Here is a 24,192-nt window from a genome sequence, read left to right as displayed (position 1 = left end):
TAGAAACTTAACATTCAATAGTGTTCTTAAAACGCTGTAAAAACTTTACATTTTATAGCGTTCTTCAAATGCTGTAGAAACTCTACATTCTATAGCGTTCAAAAAACGCTGTCTTATGTCTAAGACTTTTAACAACATTGGCTAGTACAGCGTTTGGAAAAACGTTGTATATATCATTTAATAGCGTTTTTCAAACGCTGTAAAATGTGATTTTTCTTGTAGTGCGTGTTTTAAACTAGGTTGTCTTTCGTTTCTTACTTAATATTGAGTGAATAGTCATATAGGTAGAGTCGCGAGGTGATTAGCACACTGTGGCTAAATCGGACACGTTCTGCTCCTATATCAAAATAATAATGAAAATGCAATTTTAGGTTAGTAAAGTACGTTCGTTAGACGAACCCGGATATCGTCGGAGCCTATGTGAACGGGAGAATGAGGGACCAATACTTATTTTCCGCTGCGCATGGGTAAACAGCGACCATTAAGGTTCGCATCTTTCAGGGTAGCTTTTTCTTTCTAAGGTCAAACGTTTTGAAGAACACTAAATGAAATAGATAAGTCCGAGACTGGTTACGAGTGCTATGAACCCTACGACCATACATTCTTTTTAATTATTTGAAAAAACCAAACAATTTCCTAGGTTTATTAATCTCAGCATCGAACGACAAAGGGTGACTACCTAAGAGCCAATTTAAATACAAACAACCCGAGTTTTTGAGTCAGTACACATCACCGTCTCTGTGGATTAGACTCCGATCTTACCAGATATTGTGCTACGTTGGTTTCAGCCCTACGCTTGAGGCAACCCATTATTTTAGGTCTAGGAATCCGTCAAACATTTTTGCGTATTTTCGAAAGATCTCTGTGTCCCTTAGAAGTATTTCCTTCAGAAATTTATATGAATGTTATTCGGAGACTCAAAACTGTTTATAAGTTCTATAAATTGGCATGCGATGAATTTTCTGATATCAATTGTTAATATTATTTTTGGGTGAGAACTTGGTGAATATTAATGGAAACATTTATTTCGGAAGTCCAGGAAAATTATTCTTCTTCGTGTTGGTGATCTTGGCCATTGGGAAAAAAATCGTGTTAGGCCGGTGATCCTAATACTCAATGACTTTCTTTCGCCGAATCGTCTTAGGGAAAAATACCACAGGTTGCTAACCCTAGTGACTCTAAGTTTGATAATATTGGATCCAATTTTGGTGAAATTTATTTTGGCCATGGTACTGCTTGATTGTGGTTTCCTATTATTGACGGAGTTCATGTTGTGATCACCTCTATGATTCTTTATTGGTTAAATGCTTTATTGATTAATTTATTATTTTGCTGGACACCACGTATGCCAAATTATGTTTAATGGTAAATTATTTTCATCATCGCTTTCAACTTTATTTAATATACATACTTGTTATTCACTGAGCTCGTCAGTTGACAGATTTTTATCCAACTTCTTGTTCAGACAAGTTGAGAAGTTAGGTAAGGACTTTAGCGGTATCTCGAGAATTTCTTTTTATTGACCTCCATAGGATATTGCATTTAGTATAGAGATTTTAATCATCGCTTCCGCACTTTTTATAACTAGCTTTCGAGTAAAATGGGATTACTATATTGGTGGTGGTAAATTTTTATTGACCGGTTCATGGGATGGTTTTGTCCCATATTTATGATTGAGATTTATTTGGCTATGGATTTATTTAATAAAAAAAATCATTATTGTTCGACAACTTATTTTACTCTAGGCTACATGTTTCATGAGTTGGCCTTATGGTATGTAATGACCCGATTTAGAAGGATTAACATAATCAGTCTTAATGAAAGCTTAATATCAACCTTAATGAAATTCATTCCATAAACGCAAGACAATGTCAACTAAGTAGATTACAACCGGCTTCCAAAATAAAATTTACAAGAGAACTTTACAAGATGAGTTGCATTCACAAATGTTACTACAACTCTCCAAAAATTTATGTCAAAATATGTACTATGCCAAGAGGACACCAAGTCGACCCTCGTCCTCGCTCCTACAGCCTGTCAGACCAGTAGTGGACCAAAACTCTACTTCAATTACCTGAAAGGATTGTAAGTGTTACTACTTCATTCAAACGGAAAGCATAAAATAATTTACACGAACAAACGTGGATCGAGTTATGCTTTTAATCATAATTAGCAAGAAACATATTATTTTTCACAAACCATTAAGTAAGCAACAATATTTTAAGAAACCATAGGGTTGCTTCCCTCGCAATTAGGAGTTATGACGGTACCGTGACCCTGTGAACAGAGTAATTCCAACAATTTAAACCCTGTTTGTATACAGTAAACGGACAATTTATACCCTTCTTGTGTACATCAAGAAGAAAATAATTCCAACCAATAATACAACTATGGCATGCTCTTGAAATAAAATCATGTTTTAAGCAACTTGATCCATATCCACAACCGTAAAAAATTCCCATCATTTGCAAAAAATATAAGTTTATTTTTAGCTAGCATCTTCAATGAAATAGCACACTCATCTTAGAGATCTAAAAAACAAAAGCAAAAAGCCTTCTTCTCAACCTTGAGGTGGAGACTCGCCCCCAGATCCTAGAATATGGATGACACTACACTTAGTATAATTTATACTCCAACTCATGTTAAAATGCAAGTAAAATGCATCAATAAGTCTAGCATATGATCTTTTTTTTACTCTCCATCCATAGTATGATACTGCATGAGACCAATGCAATAAAAATGATGGGTGATGTGCTTCAATGCTCAAAAGATGATTTAATGAGATTTGATATAAGAATCCCCAAGAATAAGGCTTAGGCCCCGTTCCAGAACACCTTCTTAAAAAATAAGTACTTATTTCACATTTTCAAACTAAAAAATAATGTAAATGAAAAATAATTTTTCAATTATTTTTGCATTGTATTAAAGATCTCAATGAGATCTATCAAACAAGATCCATATTGCATATTTTTAGATTTTAATAAGTCTATAATTTTTGAGCTTGAAATTGCCTTCTTAAAAAATAAGAACTTAAAACGCGTTCTGGAACGGGGCCTAAGTCCATGACCAACATGTACTATTCTGACCGTATCCAAAACATAATTGTGAATTGAAGAATGGCACTTTAACCATTGAAAAGTAAACTTCTTCCTCTTCGAATCGACAGATCATTCATAAAAAACGGAGTTCGGGTAACCTTACTACGGCCTCGCGATTATAACTTAACAAATACTAAAACTGGTGCAGAGACAGATTTTGGGTCAACTTTAACAGCAAATCTGTTATTGCTCAGGCATAACCACAGCGCACGAGTTGCATCGTTGGAAAGATCTATAAGTCTAATTTTCAGCAAAGCAAGCGGAATGTGTTTTCGAGTCTCAAGCTAGGAGATATGACTGTTTTTTCAACTAGTGTCGGTGCAGACTGCTCAGTTCCGAATTTGAGTGATGCTAGGTTAAAAATTTCTATAGAGCTCAATACTTTGAACTAGATCCTGAAATTTTTACTGTAGATAGAAGACTAATAGAGGAACTCTCAGAAAAATTCCCAGAAATTTCAGAACTTTCGAACTATCTCAATAAAATTCCCCAAAATCAGACAAACATGAATTTTCCAATTCTGCAGAATTCTAAACCAAGTAATTTCTGTTCTAAACCACTTTAACTACACAAAATCCATTCTCATATAACTTAATTAGGATTTAAACTACATGAATATGCAGGTATATATATGTTTGATCAATACCCAAAACATATATTAGGTATAAGATAGGGTTTATCTTCAATTAATTTCCCCAATTCTTTCCCCTTCTTCTTCTTCTTCTTCTTCTTCTTCTTCTCTCTCTCTCTCTCTCTCTCTCTCTCTCTACGTGATACAAAAGAAAATGGTGGAGGGGTAGAATGGTGTAGAATACCGTAGAAGGTTTATTAGGGAATAATTATCCCATGAGGTTGGGTGTATGGGTTCTAATAGGTCAAAACTCATCTTAACCCTTCATTCTCCCTACCAAGACCAATCCCTTTTTAATTAACTTAATTAAACCCTCAAATTAAATCTTGTATCGCTAAACAATTAATGAATAATAACACAACACATGTATCAAATAGCATGACCTATGCAACATAAAGTTAAATGTCGTATGCGATGCACATGCATGCTTGAAACGGGTCACTTCTTATTTTTGGGGTGTGATAATTGTGGTATCAAAGCCATGTTTCAAGGAAAAAAAAATATTTTCATTCTTCTACAAATTTGCAATATCTGCATTTAGTGGAGGTTCAAGTCTCCAGAGTCCTACAACCATTTGTGAGAACGTTTGTTATTTGAAGCATATCGGTACCCACATAGTATTAAGGAGTTAATAGTCATTGGGTGACACAATTGCGGTAACGTTATTTTTTTGTAGATTTTGGATAGTGTATTGGATAAGATTATAGCAAGTGAATTTATTTATTATTGGGATCGATCATCATACATATTTTACAAGTACCTTGGTGACTGAATGGAGTTGGACTATAATGTTATTGAATCTGAAGAATTAATATTGGTGGTAATATACTTGGAGATTGACTTAAGAATGTAACTTAGAAGACTGCTACAAGTTGGTATGGACAATGGGCTTGTTGAATTGTGGGAGTGTGTAGTAAGATTTTCTTATTTTGTAATGCTCTATACATTGTAGATAGCCAGATACTCTTGAATTGTTATTCTTTGATTGATCCTTTGTTCCTATCCTTAGTATCTTAGTAGAGATTTGGTTACTTTATGTTAAGAGAAGTCAATAATTTTGTTTATCTAAGAAAATACCAAATCAGTTTGTTGAAATTTATTAGGAGATGGATAAAGGTAAGATTGGTGAGGATTCCAATATTTCATCGTTTCATCAGATATAAAAAAAAACCTCAGATGATCCAAGTGAATATAAAGTGGGAGTAGTTAATTGTTGAATTGTGGGTTTGTCTAATTGTAGTAGTAGTAGTTCTATTTTAAGAGCTTGGCAATGGAAAGGTTTTGGTGAGATTACGAGTGTTTTTTTTTTTTTTGTAGTGGACATGCAATGGGCTATGACTATATCAGATGTAAGTGCTTGGGTTTGTAAAATTATATATGAAAGGAGATTGCTATAGTTTATTTGTTGATTGGAGAATAAAGTTATGGAATGCACCAGTGGTGATTTGAGAGTTTAATGCATTATGTATCGCTGTCGTGAAATTGTGGGAAGGTTTGGAAGGAGAAAATTTGTGTGGGCAAACTTATGTGATTAGAGTTATGGAGTTTTACCGACTTGATCATTAGTAGTTTTGAGGTTCTTGATTTTTTGCGATGAGAGGTTAAACTCTTTCTTTTGGTGATAATTTAAAGACTTGGTTTGAAGTGACGAGAGAAAATTTTAATGCAAGATTCGGTGGTATTATATTTTGGGTTAGTGCATGGAGTTAGTTTTCAATATGCGATGTGAATTTCAAAAAAAAAAAAATTGAGGTGGTAATGTGTATTATATGTTCTTTTGGCAAGTGAGACTAGGGGTTAGTTAGTTCGATTATTAGCTTTGAAAAGCATTGTTGAATTTGGGTAATTAATAAAGGCTGTAGATATATATTTTTTAAATTCGGTTGAGTGAGATTCTGTTTCGCAATGTCATTGATGGCTTGAATTTTGGTTGAGGTGAGAAATTAGATTGCATTTATTGAAGAATTCCGGTCTTACAGTTCTTTTTGGATATGTGGAATAAACAACGATATTTGTGAGGTGTTCTATTCTCCTCAAATACGACACCGTTCTACATAACTAAAGTGCGTTCAAGTTGCCAACTACCCTAAAAAGGCCCCGTTCCACTTTATTTTTATAACTTTTTTTTTTAAAAAGAAGGTAATTTTAAACTCAAATATAATAAAAATGAAAAATATTTTTTTTAAATTTTTTGTACCGTTTAAAAGATCTCAGTGAGATCTATCAAATAAAACCTATATTGGTAGGAAATTTATTTGCGTAAATACATGATTTTTGAGCTTGAAATCACATTTCTTTTCTAAAAATTCCTTTTTTAGAAAGTAGAACACCCCTTAACTCAATTTAACGGGGCACTTTTCAGCCGGTGCCTCGTCAGATACCTAATAAGTCATTCCTTTGTAAAATGCCCCAAGAATAGTGTAGCAAGAGGTCTATTTTGTTGTAGTGTACGTTAAGTTGAAATGCAATGCCAATATGTAAAAAATTAGCGCGGAAACTTTAAAAACAACATATTTGTATCACCATGTAAAATTTCCTATCGAAATTAACCCGGCGCCTATACTGAATTCCTGGTTTTCGTCCCTGCACTAGGCCAACCCCTTGGGTTAGTGGCGTCAATTCCTCTTGGACACCTCAAGCTGATCCTTTGAGTTTATGATTGATAGTTATGGTGCGTTAAATCATTTTGAAGATAACATTTCTCATGAAGCAGTAAAACTCATTCAAAACGTATGACTGATGTAGCTCATGAATCTACCTGCTCATTGAATTTCTTGAGCGTACGTTCACAACAACTTCAAGTTTATGCATGTGTGGCTTCAAAGAATTACTAGATTTCCCGTCGCAGACAGACCAAATCCATACAAGTAAAAACCTGGAACGTCATCGCAGACGAATTTACGGCGTGTCGCAAGCATTGGATACGTTTTTTTCCAATTATTATAGCCACTTTTCGTTGATGCTTTGTACAACTACCTTCCATTTTCCTTTTCAACGTCACCAAACGAAACTATATCGGCACTATCTTGGACCCAAAAAAAGAAACCATCCAAACCATTCATCTAGTAGCTCTTGCCTTCTAGAATACGTACGTGTTAGTTCCACCATAAAACACGGCCTTTTATTGTTCTTTTAAGTCAATTGAACTATATATTTCGAAATAAACGAAGATCATATCCCTGGTTTTGGTGTGCGCGCAATTGTAATCCAACGACCTAACTTTTTTTCTTGATTTTGTAAAAAGAGACCGAGGGAGTATATGTCCAACTCTTTTCTAGATTGTCTTGCATCATTCAAATTTTTTTTTTTTCAAATCTACGATTTATTCCTTTAATATATTTCCCTTCTAATCTACTACAACTATTCAACTTCAACAGCCACATAATTACTCCATGGTAAGTTTCAAACCGACTCCCATTACGTTATTATCACAATCAGGACGGAGTCTTATTCTGGACCCATAGCTAATTAAGTACTCTACTGTGTTACCTATATTTCACGGCGAGAGTGGGGCGGCGGTTCGGTGAAAGGGCCAGTTGGTTTACTTTGTTTTGGACAAAAATTCAAATGGATCATAATTTCAATTTCCCACTGCAAATACAGATATAGCTTACACAAGTTGTGACCTCAGATATTTATTTTTTTGTCAAGCCCTAGATCGAAGAATACAAGTATAAGAAATTAAATGAAACTGGAAACAATTCCACAATTACTAATTCCAACGGTGTGAGAAATAATTCGAAACAAATCAACAATTAGTACAAGTCCACCCAACTACTAGCCGCATTAATTAGGAGAAGAAAATAATCTCAACAAATACGAAGGGAACTTTTGATCTCATAGTGAGATATAAGAATTTCTTGACCAATTGAGTTAGCAGTTAGCCCCCAGTTGGTTTTGACCTGTACTATTAAATGGAGCTTTGAACTTGTTGTAACTTAATTTTTTTAAGTTGCTTTTCTTCGTTGTGATTAATTCTGCGTAGGTTTTGCTCAAAGCATTTGACTTTTTAAATTTGTCACGGAAAAACAAATTTGAATTTGACTTTTTTTATTCTACGTAGGTTTTTCGCTGTGCTAATAATGTCAACGAAAAGTCTATGCCTACCGCTCATTTTCACCACTTCTTCACACCACTCTCAATCTCACCGTTCAAAAGCGTTTTGGACAGTTTGGATTTTAAAAGACTCTTCTAGAAAAGAGTTAAACTCATTTTTTGTTAATAATCTGTACCATTGATCGCCGAGACGGACGGCGAAATTAGGAAAGTTGTGAAAGCGAGCGGTGGGGATAGCAGAATGGGAACAGAAACTAGAAAGAGTCAAAGAGACTGTGGTATAGGGACGGGACAATGCATCCTCTCTTTTTTTATTTTTCTTTTTTATCGAAGATGGACAATACATCTAGAAGAAAAGGAAAACCCAACAAATAAAAAAAACCCTGGGAATTGAAGTGGGAAAAAGCAAGCATGAAAATGTCTATTCGTTTTGCAAATTAAAGGTCTCATTTCACACGTCAACCCAAGTTTAGCCGCTGCTACTACGTGTGATTTTTCAACTTCAAATGAAAGGACCCTTTTAAGCAGTACTGTTTTTATTGATCCAAAATTTGTCACTTAATTTTCAAGGGCAACTTAAGACCGACCTTTGGACCACTACATGCGCAAATAGTCTACTAATTCTTCCTTCTTGTTACGTCAGTGTGTTTCGGCCAGTTTACACGTAGCTCGAATTTTTTTAAGCATCACTTATAATGTTTTTTAAAATTTTTAAAATTTTGTCTTATAGAACTAATCGAAATCTATAAAATAAGATCCATATTGCATATTTTTTAAGATCCATACTAAAAGATATAGACAAAAGACATAAAAGAGACAACCAGAATAATGGATAATGAAAATGGGACGGAGGGAGTAATATTTTTTAGGAGCGATCCCAATTAAAATAGGAACAAAATTCCGTACAATATTGCGCCAACACATAAGAGATTTTGACCTTGTAGTTACACGCCAAACCATATTTAGCACTATATTTATAAAAGTTTTGTAAACTCCAAAAGGCCGAGTCCAGCTTTGGTTGGCAATTCCATTGACAAAACACACATTTGTATTTATCTCGTTTATCTAGTTGTAATTTTAATTTACTTTTATTTTTCTTTATAGAGAGTCTGTTTAGGGTTCATGGGAAGGAATCAATTTGATTTGTATTGCGTTTGAGTGCGGTAGTCATTAGTCAAGTGGGTTTTTGATTTAGGAAGGAAATATGGAGAGATTATGAATTAGAAAGAAATATGGACAGATTGAATGTGGTTTGGAAAGACTAGGATCATGGGGAAAAGAAAAGTGGGAATAAGGAAGCAATAAAATAATAAATATTGACGGAAGGGAACCAAAATATTGGTGACGCTATCCTCCCTCTCCCAAAGGCGAAAAAGACCTAGATACATATATAGATATACATGTTTTTATATATCATGTATGTACGTATTTTCATGTCCATGACTCATGAGGTGAAATCGTTAATGTCATCTATTTGTCCAAGCCACATTTTTTCCGTTTCGCTAAGGCTCTTATTTTTTAAGTACTTATTTTCCGTTTTATGAGACACGGCATTTTCTCACAATACATTATCTTTAATTTAAAAAATAAGTACTTATTTTTGTTAGCGGAACCTACCAATCCCACATTCAAATTACCAAGCTACTCAAATAAAATCTAAACCAACCACTTTATTTTCATATAATATAAACGGTACAGAATCTGTAAATTACCATCTACTTCCTCTGTCTTATTCTTCTATCTCGTGCTAAAAAATAAAAATACATGTGATTTTATTGCTACAGAGGAGATCAGTACAATCGCTCAACATATCCGAACTAAGCACCTGGGATTCGAACATGGTCCAAGCAGGGTTTCCCGTCAAGTTGACGCTCCATATATTCTTTATACGTCATCGGCAAGTACGCAGCCGGACGGCCGGTTTCACCCCCTATCAGCTCCGGTGCAGGGCTAACCACCTTGTCGAGCGACGGTCCAAGTGGTGAGGCTATCGATATCCTTGTAGCTTTGTTGTTCACGACTGCTCTGTGCTTGATACTCTTGTACCTCCCATTGCTCAGTATCTAATTCACAACAAAAGCCAAATATATGAGCCACATAAAAACAAAGAAGCTTATGATGAACGGTATTGAGCATGTGCCCGATGCAACGATCGATGCTACTATTGAACAAGTATATACGAAAGAGATCGAATTTTACCTCGAGGTGATCGCCAGTATTAACCAGGAAAGAGTTGGGAAGTGGATGCACATTGAACCACTCTCCATTGTGCTGAATTTGCAGGCCTCCGATATCGTTCTCAATGAGGAGCGTTAAAAGGCCATGATCGGTATGTGCAGGGATGCCCATTGCAGTTTCTGGCTGCGGACAAACCGGATAGAGGTTCGCGGCAAACAATTGCGAACCGGAGTCCAAATTCATTGCCTTCTCTATGTAGGACTCTTCGAATCCTAAGCTCTCTGATACCCCTTTCAGGAGTTCCTTAATCACATCTCGGGTTCTTTTGCTATATTCTTCTGCAACCTCGCTACAAAAATATAAAAATAAAAATTCACAGAATTTTAACCAATATGTTTTGGTTCAATTCCGAGCTCGAAAATGAAAAACAAGTGACATTGTATTTCAGTAATTGCAATTATACATAGACAAAAGTTGTTTTGAGTGCATTGGTAAGAAAGAGTCAAAAAGTTATTAAGTTTTTTCTACAAAGGAAATAAAATGTTCATGTACAACACTTATGTGCACATGCATATTCAGATTTAGATATGTTTGTAAATCATCCGACACATATAGGACCGACAAAATAGTGACAGGTCCACATAAATACAAATGTGACCATCAATGACGCACATGTATTAAATGTGCCTTAATTCTGACCATATTCGTGCACTGACTACAAATGTTGCTATCAATGGCAGCAGACCATACCAGATGTGTTTAGAAATTGCTCATGGATTTGCATTAATTTAGGTAACATGTCAATGTGATTTGTACCTGAAACCTTTGGGTTTGTTGGGGAAGTTGAAGTGAGGGTGGACATAGCACTTCAAGAAATCCCTCCAGAAGAAGAATTTCTCGACCTTGACATCGACCCCGGTGCCGAACCTTATGGGCTTCCAAATGTCTTTCCCTTCGAATTCCATCTTCTCCTCCATCGGCAGATTGAAGAATTCATTGCACCCTTCCAGTACTTGCTTCATCAAGCTCTTTGACACACCATGGTTCACCAGCTAACCCCGGAAAAAAAAAAATTGAAATCAATAAATGTATGAACATACAAGCGCTGCAGAAATGCACATGCAAAAATAGAATAAAATAAAAAGGATCATAAAATATGATTAATGATATACACCAACCACGTTAAAATCATTTGATGTACGTGTTAAGCCAATATTGTTATATGAGTCGATCAAGTTTGATATTGATACCGGTGAAAAGGGTCTACATTCTCAAATGGGACGTAATCAATTATTCTCAATCGATATTAGTGAACCTAAGCACATAACCTATGGTTTAGATTTACTTGAGTTGTGAACGTAAACGCCGTAATTTATTATGGAGGTGAGCATAAACTAGCCTGGTTACTTGAGTTATAAAAATATATATTTTTTATGCACGGGCAGTTCTGGGAACAATTAATTAGACACTTAAAAAATACTTCATAGTTTCTGATCAAATTTTAATGATTTGAGCTTCTCAATGTCATCAGAACGTGATTTTAAGGGTATCCGTAAGAAATCGGCAAAAAAATTGACCATCAAGGTCTTGATTTGAACAGTTCTGAACAATTTTTTATTGAACAGTTCATATAAAAATTGCTCAAATAAAGCCTTTTTCGGTCTTTTTTTTTGTTAGATTCTCGTGGACACCCTTAAAATCACATTCTGCACATATTGAACGGTTCGGATCATAAAAATTTGATCGGAAACTATGAGATTGAGATTTGGGATGTTTTTTTAGGTGTTTAATTGGTTGTCCGCGGAACCACCCAGTTTTATGCATAATACGTACAAAAGTTTATGTGCTTAGATACTGATACAAATACGTCTAAAGTCGTTCGTTGTAATGCATGGGAGTCTCATTATTCCGTGAGCTGCACGTGCATCGAATGCATTCAGACGGTCTGTATATGAACATGTACAAATGGACTTTCTCTAATTTATTTATTTTTAAATTTTCTTGGTTGTAATTCTGAGACCGTAGTACTTCTCGAATAGCTATATGACATACGTAGTTAGAAAACGTGCATTTCATCATATATATAACGTGTACTAGCTAGTTACCATGAAGAAACCCCATTCTCGGCAGGCTCTGTCCAGATCTTGGATGATTTTGGAGCGTTGATGAGGATCAGCAGATGTGAGCAACGAGAAATCAATGATGGGGAATGTATCTTCATCGGGGTTAGAAGCAGCAGATTCATTAGGATTCGAAAAGTAGGAGTAGTTAGAAGGGATGGACGCGAGACCAGGAGATTCCACCAGTGCTTGGACGGTCACTCGCTTTGATACTTGAAGAGGAGTTTCAGTTGGGTTTTCGACAAAATGTGAAGTTGCTGTAGCCATTTGATAGAGAGAGAGAGAGAGAGAGAGAGAGAGAGAGAGAATTGGTAATGGATGTTAGAGAGAAGGAGAGTGCAAGTGTTGTTATGCTGTGAAGATAAGTGTATATCGTTCCATGCATATATATATATAGGTGTAGCCGTGTAGGTAGAGGTAGTCTGGCATGCAGATGAGTACTTTCCCAGATTAAATACTCCTACTCCATTGGATTTTCACCTAATGTAATTAAAAGGTGCACGTCAGGAGAATTTTGTAGCGTGAGCACATTATTTTAAGCTGTCGATTGCATGACCATATTTTCTCCATTCGTTCACGAAATGTTTTTATTGACCTCAGCGTAATTACTTCTAGATAGACGTGTATTGAATAGGTCTCTAACACTAGACTGGAAGAAAGCAAACCCGTAAAACTCACGCTTTTAACCCCCGAGTAGTTCTAGGACCCCCTTCTCACACACCCAAATACACACCCACACATACAAGTGTGTGGGGGGCCCACACACTTGTATGTGTGGGTGTGTATTTGAATGTGTGAGAAGGATGTGGTTGTAGAATTATTGTTTAACCCCCTGGGAATTGCTTGTGGTTGTTCTAGACTAGGTAATACTCCGACACCTTTCCTGCACGCGCGGGATGGTTTGTGGGATCTCAAGATGTATTGTCGGTGCCATTAAATGGAGAATTTTTTTTGGCTCTGGGGGGGTATATTTCATGTGATATGTGCTCGGCACATTCGAGTCTTCTAATGTATTTTTGGATAACTCGGATTGAAATCCTCTCTTTCTTCTTACTCTAACAATTTTTTCTCTCATTTTTCTCTTTTCAAATCCGAGCCATCCAAAAATGCAATGGACGGCTCAGATACGCCGAACAAACAACACGTGGTACCCACGTAGCATTAAAAATTTTTCCCATTAAATAGCAAAAAACAACGCGGAAAAAAAAATTAAAAAAAAACCAAAAACAATGGATACCATGTAGCGGTTTCCATCCGGTAGATGTACACTATCTTCCCTCAATTTTTAAGGAGGTCAAATTCTACACAGCCCCTCCGTGTAGAATGGGATGAGTGGCAAACGAATTTACTTGCTCATGCTCTCCTCCTTCTAGGATTATGTAGAGTAAAAACTTAATTATGAGTGCCCTAAAAATAAAAATTAATTATCATCCTTTAGGATAAAATGATTAAAAAAATAAGATATTTGCAGCAGTTTAAAAATTAAGTACTCAATTTTCAATCCGTTTGAATCGGTGTGAAAATTTGTTTTTTTCAATCCTTTTATCCTAAAGATCATAATTTATTTTTTTCTCTAGCGTCTCATAATAAGTATCTACTCTTCATTTAAGACCCTGTAGAGCAGATACTGAATTATGAGAGATTAGAGACAAAATTTAATCATGACCTCTTTAGGATAAAATGGTCAGAAAAATAAGATCTTCGCAGCGGTTTAAACATATTGAAAATTGAAACACTTAATTTTTTTAGACTGATATGGCGAAAAAAATAAAATATTTTGATTTTTAATCCGTTTGAACCGATGTGAAAGTTTTTATTTTTTTATCATTTTATTTAAAAGATCATAATTAACTTTTATCTCTACAATTTTTATAACCAAAATTTTGCCCCATAGGATCCTAAAAAAGAGAGGGCATGAGCAAGTAACCACTAAGGTATGCTGTCATCACGAGGTCCACCATAAATTTTAAATGGGCATTAAGTTGACGTGTCAGTTGTAAATTCATTTGCGCTCATCTCATTCTACACGGAGGAGCCGTGTAGAATTTAAGGTATGCCGTCATCACGAGGTCCACCACATATTTTCCTCTCTAGAAATTGATGGCGTCAATATTGCCATCGGTACCCAAAATTCTAGAAGTGCCACTTGATCCCTTTTATGGAGATGGTACAATAAAAGAGAGACAATTAGTAACAGAGGAGCCGTGAATAAATAGTTTATGGAAGTGGCAGTCGTCCAAAAAACTTTGGACTCGCGGAATTCTGCTCCGTAAACACTTTTTTGTAAGAAAATCTTACTTCAACAATTCATTAGATATCGATGAGTTTTTTTAATTTATAATTTTTTTTTGAAGTTTTTCTTGAAAAAAATGCATTATTTTAAAGTTCTCGTCTTGCGGACCAGATAAACATTTTGGGGCGGGATAGTATTTATTGCAAAACATCTCTACTTCTAGATCACCGTTCTCTAGTCTAGTCTAACATTGGCATTCGGAACAACCTCGTTGAGTTAAGAACCTTAAATTTGTTCTCCTCCATCTTTATACCGTTGTCACGGTTTTCAACCAACCTGGCCTTGGTCGAAACGAAAATGACAAGAAGAAAACTATTTTTTTAATTTTAAAACCTTCACAGAGACAACATATAAATTGGTCTCCATACTCTGATCAAGTCTCTTTGACCGGCCGGCCTCGAGTCAAAAATATTGAACTAGCAGTAGCCCTCGTGCGATTCATTTTACACACCCAGGTTCATACATATATAGAGAGAGACAGTGAAACGAGTAATTATTCAACAGTTCAGGAGTACCCCACAAAAATTTGTGGTTGTAAAATGGTCCAAAACACCACGTGGTGGTATCCCGGAACTAACTTGTTTTTTGGTGGAGAGAAAAATGTAAAACATATACAGAGGCATGTCGAGAGAGATGAGTACTGCCCGGCCAGATAATTCTGTCCCACGTAATGAGAGTATATTACTCCCTTCGTCCGAATTTGTTTGTCCTCTTTTTTACTTATGTATGTTCCAAATTAACTGTCCAATTTCAAAATCAATGGATTAGATCATGTAAATTTTCAAATCAAAGGATATGATTTGGTTTCATTAATAAATTGAAAACCCGAGTTTGGATAAACAAATCGGGGCGGAAGGAGTATTATTGTAACTAATTGTCGATCAGGAGAATTATGTAGTCGACATTGACTAAATATTGCTTTGACAATGCATATGTAATCCCGAACGTGTAGACTACGTTGTAGGTTCTCCCGAGGGTCCCTTTCCAGATTTTCCTTCCACTTGGTTCATGCATGCATTGCTCGGTTCAAAAATTCTAGAATTCCCAATTTTTCACTTTTTCCTCCCCTAGGTAATTAGGAAAATACTAACAACCAACACCTGGGCTTAATCGGGGTCTCTGCTAGTGGACGGTGAGATTTGTTCTTCAAAATCCCCGGGTACAGGGGAAAAAAAACATGGTTTATATGGTACTACTTTGAAATAGTTGAGGTTCATATTCCACCATTTGGTCGCGATTGTCTAATTAATCAACATTCTATCTACCAATTGTGGGACAATCACAATATGTGCCATGTGCTGTGTGAGCAAAAGGAGGCAATGACTAGTATTTTATACACAATTAAGGAGAGTCCACGCTGTGTTCATATTTTTATTTGGAACGACAAGTATTTTTTTTTTAAATTCTGGTATTTTATAAGGGCTACCACAAGTACGTAATTCTATAACAACATATCACTGCCAAATTAATCATGCAACCAAGTTAACACATTGGCTTTGATTGTGCATATGGGTCGTCTACTCTGATGTCCGATGGACAACTACCATCCAAAATCGATGCGTGAAATCCTTTTTTTGTTTTTGTTTAAGACAAGTGAGGATAATTGGGTGAATTAATTATCCAAATAGGAGATATCCAACGTTCCTGAATCACCATTCAAAATTACCATCCAAAATTAATTATTCAACGTTCCTGAATCACCGCCACTTGGAACCCTAGGTCCTTCTACCATGCATCACAAGTCGGATGTGGAGTATCAACGTTTGGTGGTGGAGATCTACCCCTGGGGCACTAAGTCGTGGTGCCTCTATGCAGCGAATAATTTTTCTTAATTAAAAGAGATATTAAGGAAAAAGTTTGCTCTTGGGGCTCGTGGAGATTTCCTTTTGTTGGTTTTCTTCCCACGGGATATGCCCATTTAATTTGTTCCTTATTAAAGATGTCGGAAATTATCAAACAAATGGAAAAACAAAGAAATTAAAAGTAGTATATTGGTTGGGTCCCATCTTCTATCCTCATATCTGAAAACCATTATGGTCCTATGGAGTTATTAAAAATTGGTTGGTTCATAAATCAGTTTTCAGTGGTTGAAACGTTCAGCAACAGCTTGCAGAATTCAGAAAGGAAGAGCCTTCTTCTTTCTTTCTTTTGAAGAGTCAATTTCATTTAAGACAAAGCCAACGCATTACATCAGAATCCAGTAAGAATTGAAAATTGGGCGGAGTACAACCGAAGAGAAAATACAATTCCTACTAAGACAATTACTAGCGAGGCAGTGCGCAACTTTGTTGTTCTCTCTACAACACCAAACAAAGGACCAATTCCTAGAGCTAGCCCACTCTGATGGGTACCTTATCTCCATTTGAGCAATTGCAATGGTCCTGGTATCAGAACTAATTCTGGTTGTAATATTATTATTTTATTTATCAGCAAATAAGATTTTATTCAAATTGGACAAAATGGTACATCGAAGCAGCTACAACTCTAGATACAAGAAAGATTTGAATCATATACAGAGAAGGCCAGAAAGAAAATGAAAAAGAAATAAGAAAATACATCCAATTAGAAATTATTGTTTGTATGTGAGGTTGAGTGATTGTGAACTTGTTCAAAAATAGCCAATTCGCAGCCCCCGACCCCTGTGGATTTACCCAATTGCACGGAACCAACTATGTTCGTTTTGGATCTCAAAACCCAACTCCAATAAATTTTCATTTTTAATTATTACTCTCATTTCTCTATCGGTCTCTCTCCACTCATTACTCCAAAAAACTTACCTTAAATTTCTTGCGTTCTATCTGTGATTGATCTCGTTTCGTGTCCTGTTTTGATGTGCTATGTGAAATTGGAATCTGAAAAACCAAGATCGGATCACCTCGCGATTTACTAAATAAGGAACGTACATAATCCAACAAGTGCATGTATCTGTTTATATATAGAATTACGTAATCCAATAAAGTTAATTAATTTCAAACCGACCCCCATTATTCTCACTATCAGGACCAAAGCTAACTTAAAACGAGGAGGTGAAAGGGCCAGTTGGTTCACTTTGTTTAATTGGGAAGGACAAAAATCAAACTGATCATAATTTCAACCGGAAATACAGGTGCGTCCGTAAGGACCGTAACCATTAAAAGTTATCTGCGCCCAATACAAGAGTAGTACCAAAGGCAGCACCTTCTGCTTCAATAATGAAAAATGGAAAATTGGCTAGGGAGATTTCATGCGCTTAGAAATTAATGCTGACATAAAGGGCGTCGACAGGAAAATCGTTTCGATCCAATCCATTCTTGGGGGGATTTTTTTATTTGAATGGCAAAGAAAAGTTTTGTTAACCAGAGATTAAAAGGATAAAAAATACAAGACACCATAACGTACGAAACAATCGTGATGTCCCCATGCTATTAAACCAACTTATGATCAATTTAAAGCTCCCCTTAACAAAACAGTTGGTTTATTGCGCTGTGATTAATGATTTTACGTTTTTTGTCAAAGTATTTCATAATATTCCCTTCAAAAAGATAAATAAATAAATTTTAGTTCAAACTTCTAGAGAATTCAGAATAGTAAAAGATATATTAAAGGATTATTTATTGCTTGTTTTGTATTTAGTCAATTTTTTTGTGAAAAAAAAAATCACATTTTTTGTTTTGTCTTTCTCATCATCAAATTACAGGAATAATTCAAAAAATTGACCTATAACTAACGAAAATTCAAATAAATAGAATTCATAATAAATAAATTAAGCCAAACCTAACCTAACGGTGCACAATGAAAGCTAGAAGATCATAATCAAATCCGCTGACTAAAGATCTGTCGATGTGGAAATCACTATAACTTTTTTGTATACTCCTTTTGGCTTTTTTTGCATGCATTTCAATTTTCAGTATCACTCTTATAGCTGACGTTTCCATTATTTATTTTATTTGCAGGGCCGGCCTTGGGCGTAGGCCCACCAATCGACTGCCTAGGGCTTCCAATTTTTGGTCCAGTTATAATGCTCCAAAATATGGGAATATACTAAATATTATTTATGTATAACATTCTATAAACAGGGTAATGTAGCATGGTGGCAAGTACTCTGTTCTCCAACCGGTCGCAAGTTCAATCCCTACTTCTTCTAATATTTTTGCGAACAAATGTTCTAGTTGTACAAAAAGATGCTTTCAAACAGCAACCTAGGGTAATTTTGTTTCTCGTATCGAACAATTTATATTATACAGAAAACATGAGAGACCCCATTTTCTAATCTCGTTCAGGGCCTTGAAAATCTCAAAAGGGCCCGTTCTGTTTATTTGGCCAGCAAATTACTAATGATATATACTACGCCCTAGCTCTGTCCCAAAATGGATAAAAGAAGATCTATATTGTATATTTTTAAGATCCATTTTGAAAAATATAAAAAATTGAAATTAGAACGGATATCAAAAATTGACATCCAATTTGGAACGGAAAGAGTACTATGTTGCGTCTGTGAACAGAAAACAATGCATCTAGAAGTAGAAAGGGGAACAAAACCCTGGGAAGTGGGACACTCATTAAGATCACAATGAAAGGAACCTTTAAAAAAGATTTACTTTATCTAGGGCCCACAACTACACGACATCAAACGATTACTATTAAACTCCTCAATTTTTTCAGGAAAATTAATTTATTTCGTGTCGTTCCTCCTAGGACACAATCACATGGGTCCTCAATAATGTCCCTTGTCGAAAAGAAAACCGAGTGGCGGAGCATCAAAGTCATTGAATTCTCTTATTGGTCACTTTAAGGGAAACAGTAATATCCGACCTTTGGGAGAAATTTTTTAGCGCCGGTGGATACCACGTAGTATCCGTTCAGCACATTCAAATCGTTCGGTGCGATTTTAGATGGTTCGGATTTAAATAGAGAAAGATGAAAGGAGTGATAGGAGAGAAAAAGGTTTCAATCTGAGCCGTACAAAAGTACATGGGACGGCTTGGGAGTGCGAGCGGGCATCATATAGAATATGCCCGCTCGGCACTAAAAAAATTCTCGACCTTTGGACCAACAACATTTTTCGGGAGCATATATAGACTTTCCGGATAAGTGATGTCACATATATATTTGTCCAAACAACTTGTTAAGATTGCGCCGGCATTCAAATTAGTACAACGTTACTCAAATAAAATCTAAACCATGCATGCAACCATTTTATTTTCATATAATCATCCAATACACAAGACAAAGTACATGTAATTTTATTATATGGAGGAGAGTAAACTACTACATAGGCTAACTAGCTAGCTCAACATCCGAACTAAGCAACTGGGAGTCGAACACTGTCAGATACGGGTTTCCCCTCGAGTTGGCGATCCATATATTCCTTATACTTCATCGGCAAGAACGCTGCCGGGCGATTTTCGCGCTCCATCAGCTCTGGTGCTGGGCTAACCACCGTATCGAGCGACGGTCCAAGTGGTGAGGCTATCGATATCCTTGTAGCTTTGTTGTTGACAACTGCTCTGTGCTTGATGCTCTTGTACCTCCCGTTGCTCAGTATCTAATTCATAACAAAAACCCAAATATTGTGTGAGCTATATAGAAATATAACCGATTGACCGGCATTGAGCACGTGCTGAGCAAGTACCTGATGTTGCTTTATCTATTAAAAAGAGAGTGAATTTACCTCGAGATGATCACCAGTGTTAACCAAGAAAGAGTTGGGAAGTGGATGCACATTGAACCACTCTCCGTTGTGCTGAATTTGCAGGCCCCCGATATCGTTCTCGATGAGTAGGGTTAAAAGGCCGTGATCGGTATGCGCAGGGATGCCCATTGCAGTTTCTGGTTGCGGACAAACCGGATAGAGGTTCGCTGCAAATATTTGCAAACCGGAGTCCAAATTCATTGCCTTCTCTATGTAGGACCCTTCGAATCCTAAGCTTTCCGATACCCCTCTCAGCAGCTCCTTAATCACTTCTCGGCTTCTTTTGGTATATTCTTGCGCAACGTCGCTGCATAATCAAAATTTCCACACAATTTTAACCAACATGTTTTGGTTTAATTCCGTGCTCTGCTCAAACAACATAGAAGTTACTGTATTTTAGAGTGCATTCATAAGAAAGAGTCCAAACGTTATTAGATATATATATCATCCGATATACGTAGGACCTACAAATTAGTACATAGGACCTACAAATTAGTAAGAGGTCCTCAACGACGCACATGTTTAAATGTACCTCCCAACCGAGAAATTTTTGGGTGCCAGGTGGGTATCACGTGGCTGTGCCCATGTGCTGCCCGAGCAGCCTATCCGGGTCATCCAAAAGTGTGTTGGATGGTTTAGATTGAAACTCTCTCTCTCCTCGCCCCACCACTCTCTCTCTCCTCTTTCTCTCTCTGAACCGTCCAAAACTGAAATGAACGGTCCGGATGCGCCGAGCAGGACGGCATCCAAAAATTTCTCCTCCCAGCCATATTCATGCACTGACTACGAATATTGCCATCAGTGGTGGGCCACACTACTAGATGTGTTCAAATTTTGGACATACGGAGTAGTAAATTTGAATTGATCATGATAGAGAAAAACGTGTTGTACTCCGTTTAATTAGGTAAGACGTCAATGTGATTTGTACCTGAAACCTTTGGGTTTGTTGGGGAAGTTGAACTGAGGGTGGACATAGCACTTCAAGAAATCCCTCCAGGAGAAGAATTTCTCAACCTTGACATCGATGCCGGTGCCGAACCTGATGGGCTGCCAAATGTCTTTACCTTCGAATTCCATCTTCTCCTCCATCGGCAGATTGAAGAATTCGTTGCATCCTTCCAGTACTTCCTTCATCAAGCTCTTTGAAACGCCATGGTTCACCAGCTGATCCCAGAAAAAAAAAAAAGAACAGCAATTAATGTTGATTAGCACTCACAAAGGCTGCAGAAATTACGGAATAAAATAAAAATATTATATATAAAAAAAAATATGTGATTAATAATATACACCACTCACGTTTTAAAATCGTTTGAAATGTCAAGTGAATGCTACATGAGCCAAGTTAGTCAACAGTGCCGATGATTTAGTGCTCACAACACGTCAATCGATTTGACACCCAATTGAACCGTGTAAATAAAGTACTAATTTATATGGAGATTCACTTGCGTGAACGTAAATCACATAAATTATGTACAATGACAGAGATAATTATGTGCACAGAATTGGACAAAAATGTCATCGATATCTTCCAAACCACATATATAGGGCTTCCCATTATTTTGTGGGCACTACTTCGAATGACTTTAAATATTACTTTATCTAGATCTGTACCCACCAACGTTCTCTTATTTATCTCACTAATTTTGTGGTTCAAGTAAGTGTGGGCTACCCCACGAACGCTCTCTTATTTATCTTACTAATTTCGTGGTTCAAGTAAGTGTGTGGTAGACCAGATTTGTCATCTATATCCGCTGACAAGGACGTGCCGGCATTTGGTTCTTTAAGTGCTAGACGTTTTGCCGGCCTGCATTTGCAGTAAGCTCCTGTATCTAGGATTAGTTAGTTTTGATTCTCTGCTTTTCTTTTGATAAATTCTGTAATGTCTTCGAGCTTTGAATAATTTATGGCATTGACCAGTTAAAAAAAAAAAAGTGTGTGGTACTCCGTATTAGACAACGTGCAATTTACGAATTCATCAAATACTATGTATTAGTTACCATGAAGAAACCCCATTCTCGACAGGCTCTGTCGAGATCTTGGATGATTTTGGAGCGTTGATGAGGATCAGCAGATGTAAGCAACGAGAAATCGATGATGGGGAATGTATCTTCATCGGGGTTAGAAGCAGCAGATTCGTTAGGATTCGAAGAGTAGGAATAGTTAGAAGGGATGGACGCGAGACCAGGAGATTCCACCAGTGCTTTGACGCTTATTCTCTTTGATGCTTGAGAAGGAGTTTCAATTGGGTTTTCGACAAAAAGTGAAGTTGCTGGAGCCATTTGAGAGAGAGAGAGAGAGAGAGAGAAAGAGAGAGGGAGAAGTTAGATTGGTAGTGAATGAGAGAGAGAGAGAGAGAGAGAGAGAGAGAGAGAGAGAGAGAGTATGTTTTTTTTTTTTGATCAGCAGAGAGAGAGTATGTTGTTTTGTGGAGAGAAGCGTGTATCCTTGCATGGATATATATAGGCGTAGAGGGATTAAGAGGCCAGAGGAGAATTACCCAAAAAAAGAAGAAGAGGCCAGAGGAGTACTGCTCTAGATAATACTTTTATTGTTTCCTCATAATAGTAGTACGTACACCATACGAACTAGTAATTATTATTGGTTTTGTTTGGTTGGGAGTTTAGTTTAGTTTAGTTTTGATAGTGGGTGGAGAGAGAAATATGATAATAATTGAAAATAGGGATAATGATTGGAGAGAAATAGAGAGAGATGAGAAAGTAATAATTGAAAAAATGGGGTAATGATTCGAGAAAGAAGTAGGGTAATAATTTGAAAACTAAACTAAAACTAAAATGAAATGGGAACCGAACAAAGCCATTATTTTTTTACTTTTATGGGTGTCAAAATATTTATCGACTTGTTAAAATTCCCTTAGTACCCTCTCTTTCAAAAAATTCATACACTATCAGAGGATGTGCACTCCCATTTATTGCAAGCAAAATGAAGGGCATTCTTAGAAAATCAAAACTCTTCAAAGGTAATTATTGTGATCACCAAAGCTTTGATTTCTCTTGTGGTGGCACTCTTATGGTGTTATTTGTCATGTCAAAGGTTCGAGCCATGGTACACACTGACACCCCCAAAAAAATTATTGTGTTCTCGTAATAAGTTAGAATTTTAAAAATGTGCAAACAAATTAAGACGAAAGGAGTAGTAATTTAGTACAATTAATCTTCAAGAGAATTTTGTATTAAACATCCGTCTGTCGAAACTATCAATTACGTTAACAAATATTTGTTCTTTTTTTGACGAAGTGTTTTAGTTGGGGGTCCGATCTCATCTGTCCCAAAAACCTATGTGCCTCTGTATCGGAGGATTTTTCAATCGTTAGATTGTTGTTTTTATGTTTTTAATAGTAGAAAAATCCCTCGCCACAAAGACACAAGGATTTTCGGTACAGAAAATCCGGGCTCGTTTTAGTTAACCGAATGCATTTACTGCTACATGTGTATTGATTAGGTCTCGGATAGGTTAGGTTAAACTTTCCGGATTTCCATCCAATCGATTCATGATGCCATTAAATGTAGTAAGGTTCTAGATGAGCTACCTTTTAGAAAAAAATGTAAAAGTAAAAGCAAAAAGAGTTCTAGAAGAATCACTTGAGAATACACCTTTCTCGTCCCAGAATCCGTGTTGTGGGAGTCGTCGTTGTGTTCTCATCTACGTCTCGCAGTATATATATATATATATATATTGAAATCCATTAATAACTATAGGTAGGATTGCTAAAAGAACTAAACAGCTCGCACTTGGCTCAATTTTGGTTTGTTCAAATTTGTTTAAAAAAATATAAGACAATCTCAATCACATTTTTCAATTTGTTTTATGAATTCAAGCCCAAGTTTGAACATATGAGTGTTTGATTCGATAGGTTCGTGAACAGAAGGATCATTTCATCATAAACACTACAAATATAGTGTTAGATCGATTAAGGGGGTGTTTCTACAAATAAAAAATACTAAAAATTTAACGTATTTTACCATCTCGTTTTTACGAACAAAAAAGTTTCAGTATTTTACCATTTTTTTTCCACTAACAAAAAAGGTGTCAACACAAAAAAAATTGCTACAGTAACTCTGCTTACAAATTTATTAACTTATTTACTACCAAAACACCTAATAACTTCTCAATTACAAATCAAAATC

At 36.2% G+C, this 24,192-nt stretch overlaps 2 protein-coding genes across 2 annotated transcripts; both read right to left on the bottom strand.

Annotated features, from left to right (window-relative positions):
- Nucleotides 1–9,442: 9,442 nt before the first annotated feature.
- LOC131308926 (2-oxoglutarate-dependent dioxygenase 19-like) lies at nt 9,443–12,391 on the bottom strand. Its single transcript, XM_058335971.1, has 4 exons — nt 12,069–12,391; nt 10,780–11,015; nt 9,985–10,312; nt 9,443–9,848 (listed from the first exon to the last, which is right to left on the bottom strand). Exons 1-4 carry the CDS (start codon nt 12,348–12,350, stop codon nt 9,603–9,605), a joined length of 1,092 nt encoding a protein of 363 aa, XP_058191954.1. The 5' UTR covers nt 12,351–12,391; the 3' UTR covers nt 9,443–9,602.
- Nucleotides 12,392–19,537: 7,146 nt separating this feature from the next.
- On the bottom strand, nt 19,538–22,476 carry LOC131308927 (2-oxoglutarate-dependent dioxygenase 19-like). The gene is made up of 4 exons (XM_058335972.1): nt 22,045–22,476; nt 20,976–21,211; nt 20,027–20,354; nt 19,538–19,900 (listed from the first exon to the last, which is right to left on the bottom strand). The coding sequence occupies exons 1-4, from the start codon at nt 22,324–22,326 to the stop codon at nt 19,658–19,660; spliced, it is 1,089 nt and encodes a 362-aa protein (XP_058191955.1). The 5' UTR covers nt 22,327–22,476; the 3' UTR covers nt 19,538–19,657.
- Nucleotides 22,477–24,192: the final 1,716 nt, after the last annotated feature.

This window comes from Rhododendron vialii, chromosome 11a, assembly GCF_030253575.1.
Source record: "Rhododendron vialii isolate Sample 1 chromosome 11a, ASM3025357v1".
NCBI lineage: Eukaryota > Viridiplantae > Streptophyta > Magnoliopsida > Ericales > Ericaceae > Rhododendron > Rhododendron vialii.
This window is presented reverse-complemented; position numbering and strand designations above follow the sequence as displayed.

Bases quoted from the DNA above. Each gene is read 5' to 3' on its own strand.
- LOC131308927 (XM_058335972.1), bottom strand. From the start codon at position 22,326: ATGGCTCCAGCAACTTCACTTTTTGTCGAAAACCCAATTGAAACTCCT. The intron at 20,355-20,975 runs GTACAAATCACA...TTGATTATGCAG, and splicing joins AACAAACCCAAAGGTTTCAG to CGACGTTGCGCAAGAATATA. The intron at 19,901-20,026 runs GTAAATTCACTC...GTTATGAATTAG, and splicing joins ACACTGGTGATCATCTCGAG to ATACTGAGCAACGGGAGGTA.
- LOC131308926 (XM_058335971.1), bottom strand. From the start codon at position 12,350: ATGGCTACAGCAACTTCACATTTTGTCGAAAACCCAACTGAAACTCCT. The intron at 10,313-10,779 runs GTACAAATCACA...ATATTTTTGTAG, and splicing joins AACAAACCCAAAGGTTTCAG to CGAGGTTGCAGAAGAATATA. The intron at 9,849-9,984 runs GTAAAATTCGAT...GTTGTGAATTAG, and splicing joins ATACTGGCGATCACCTCGAG to ATACTGAGCAATGGGAGGTA.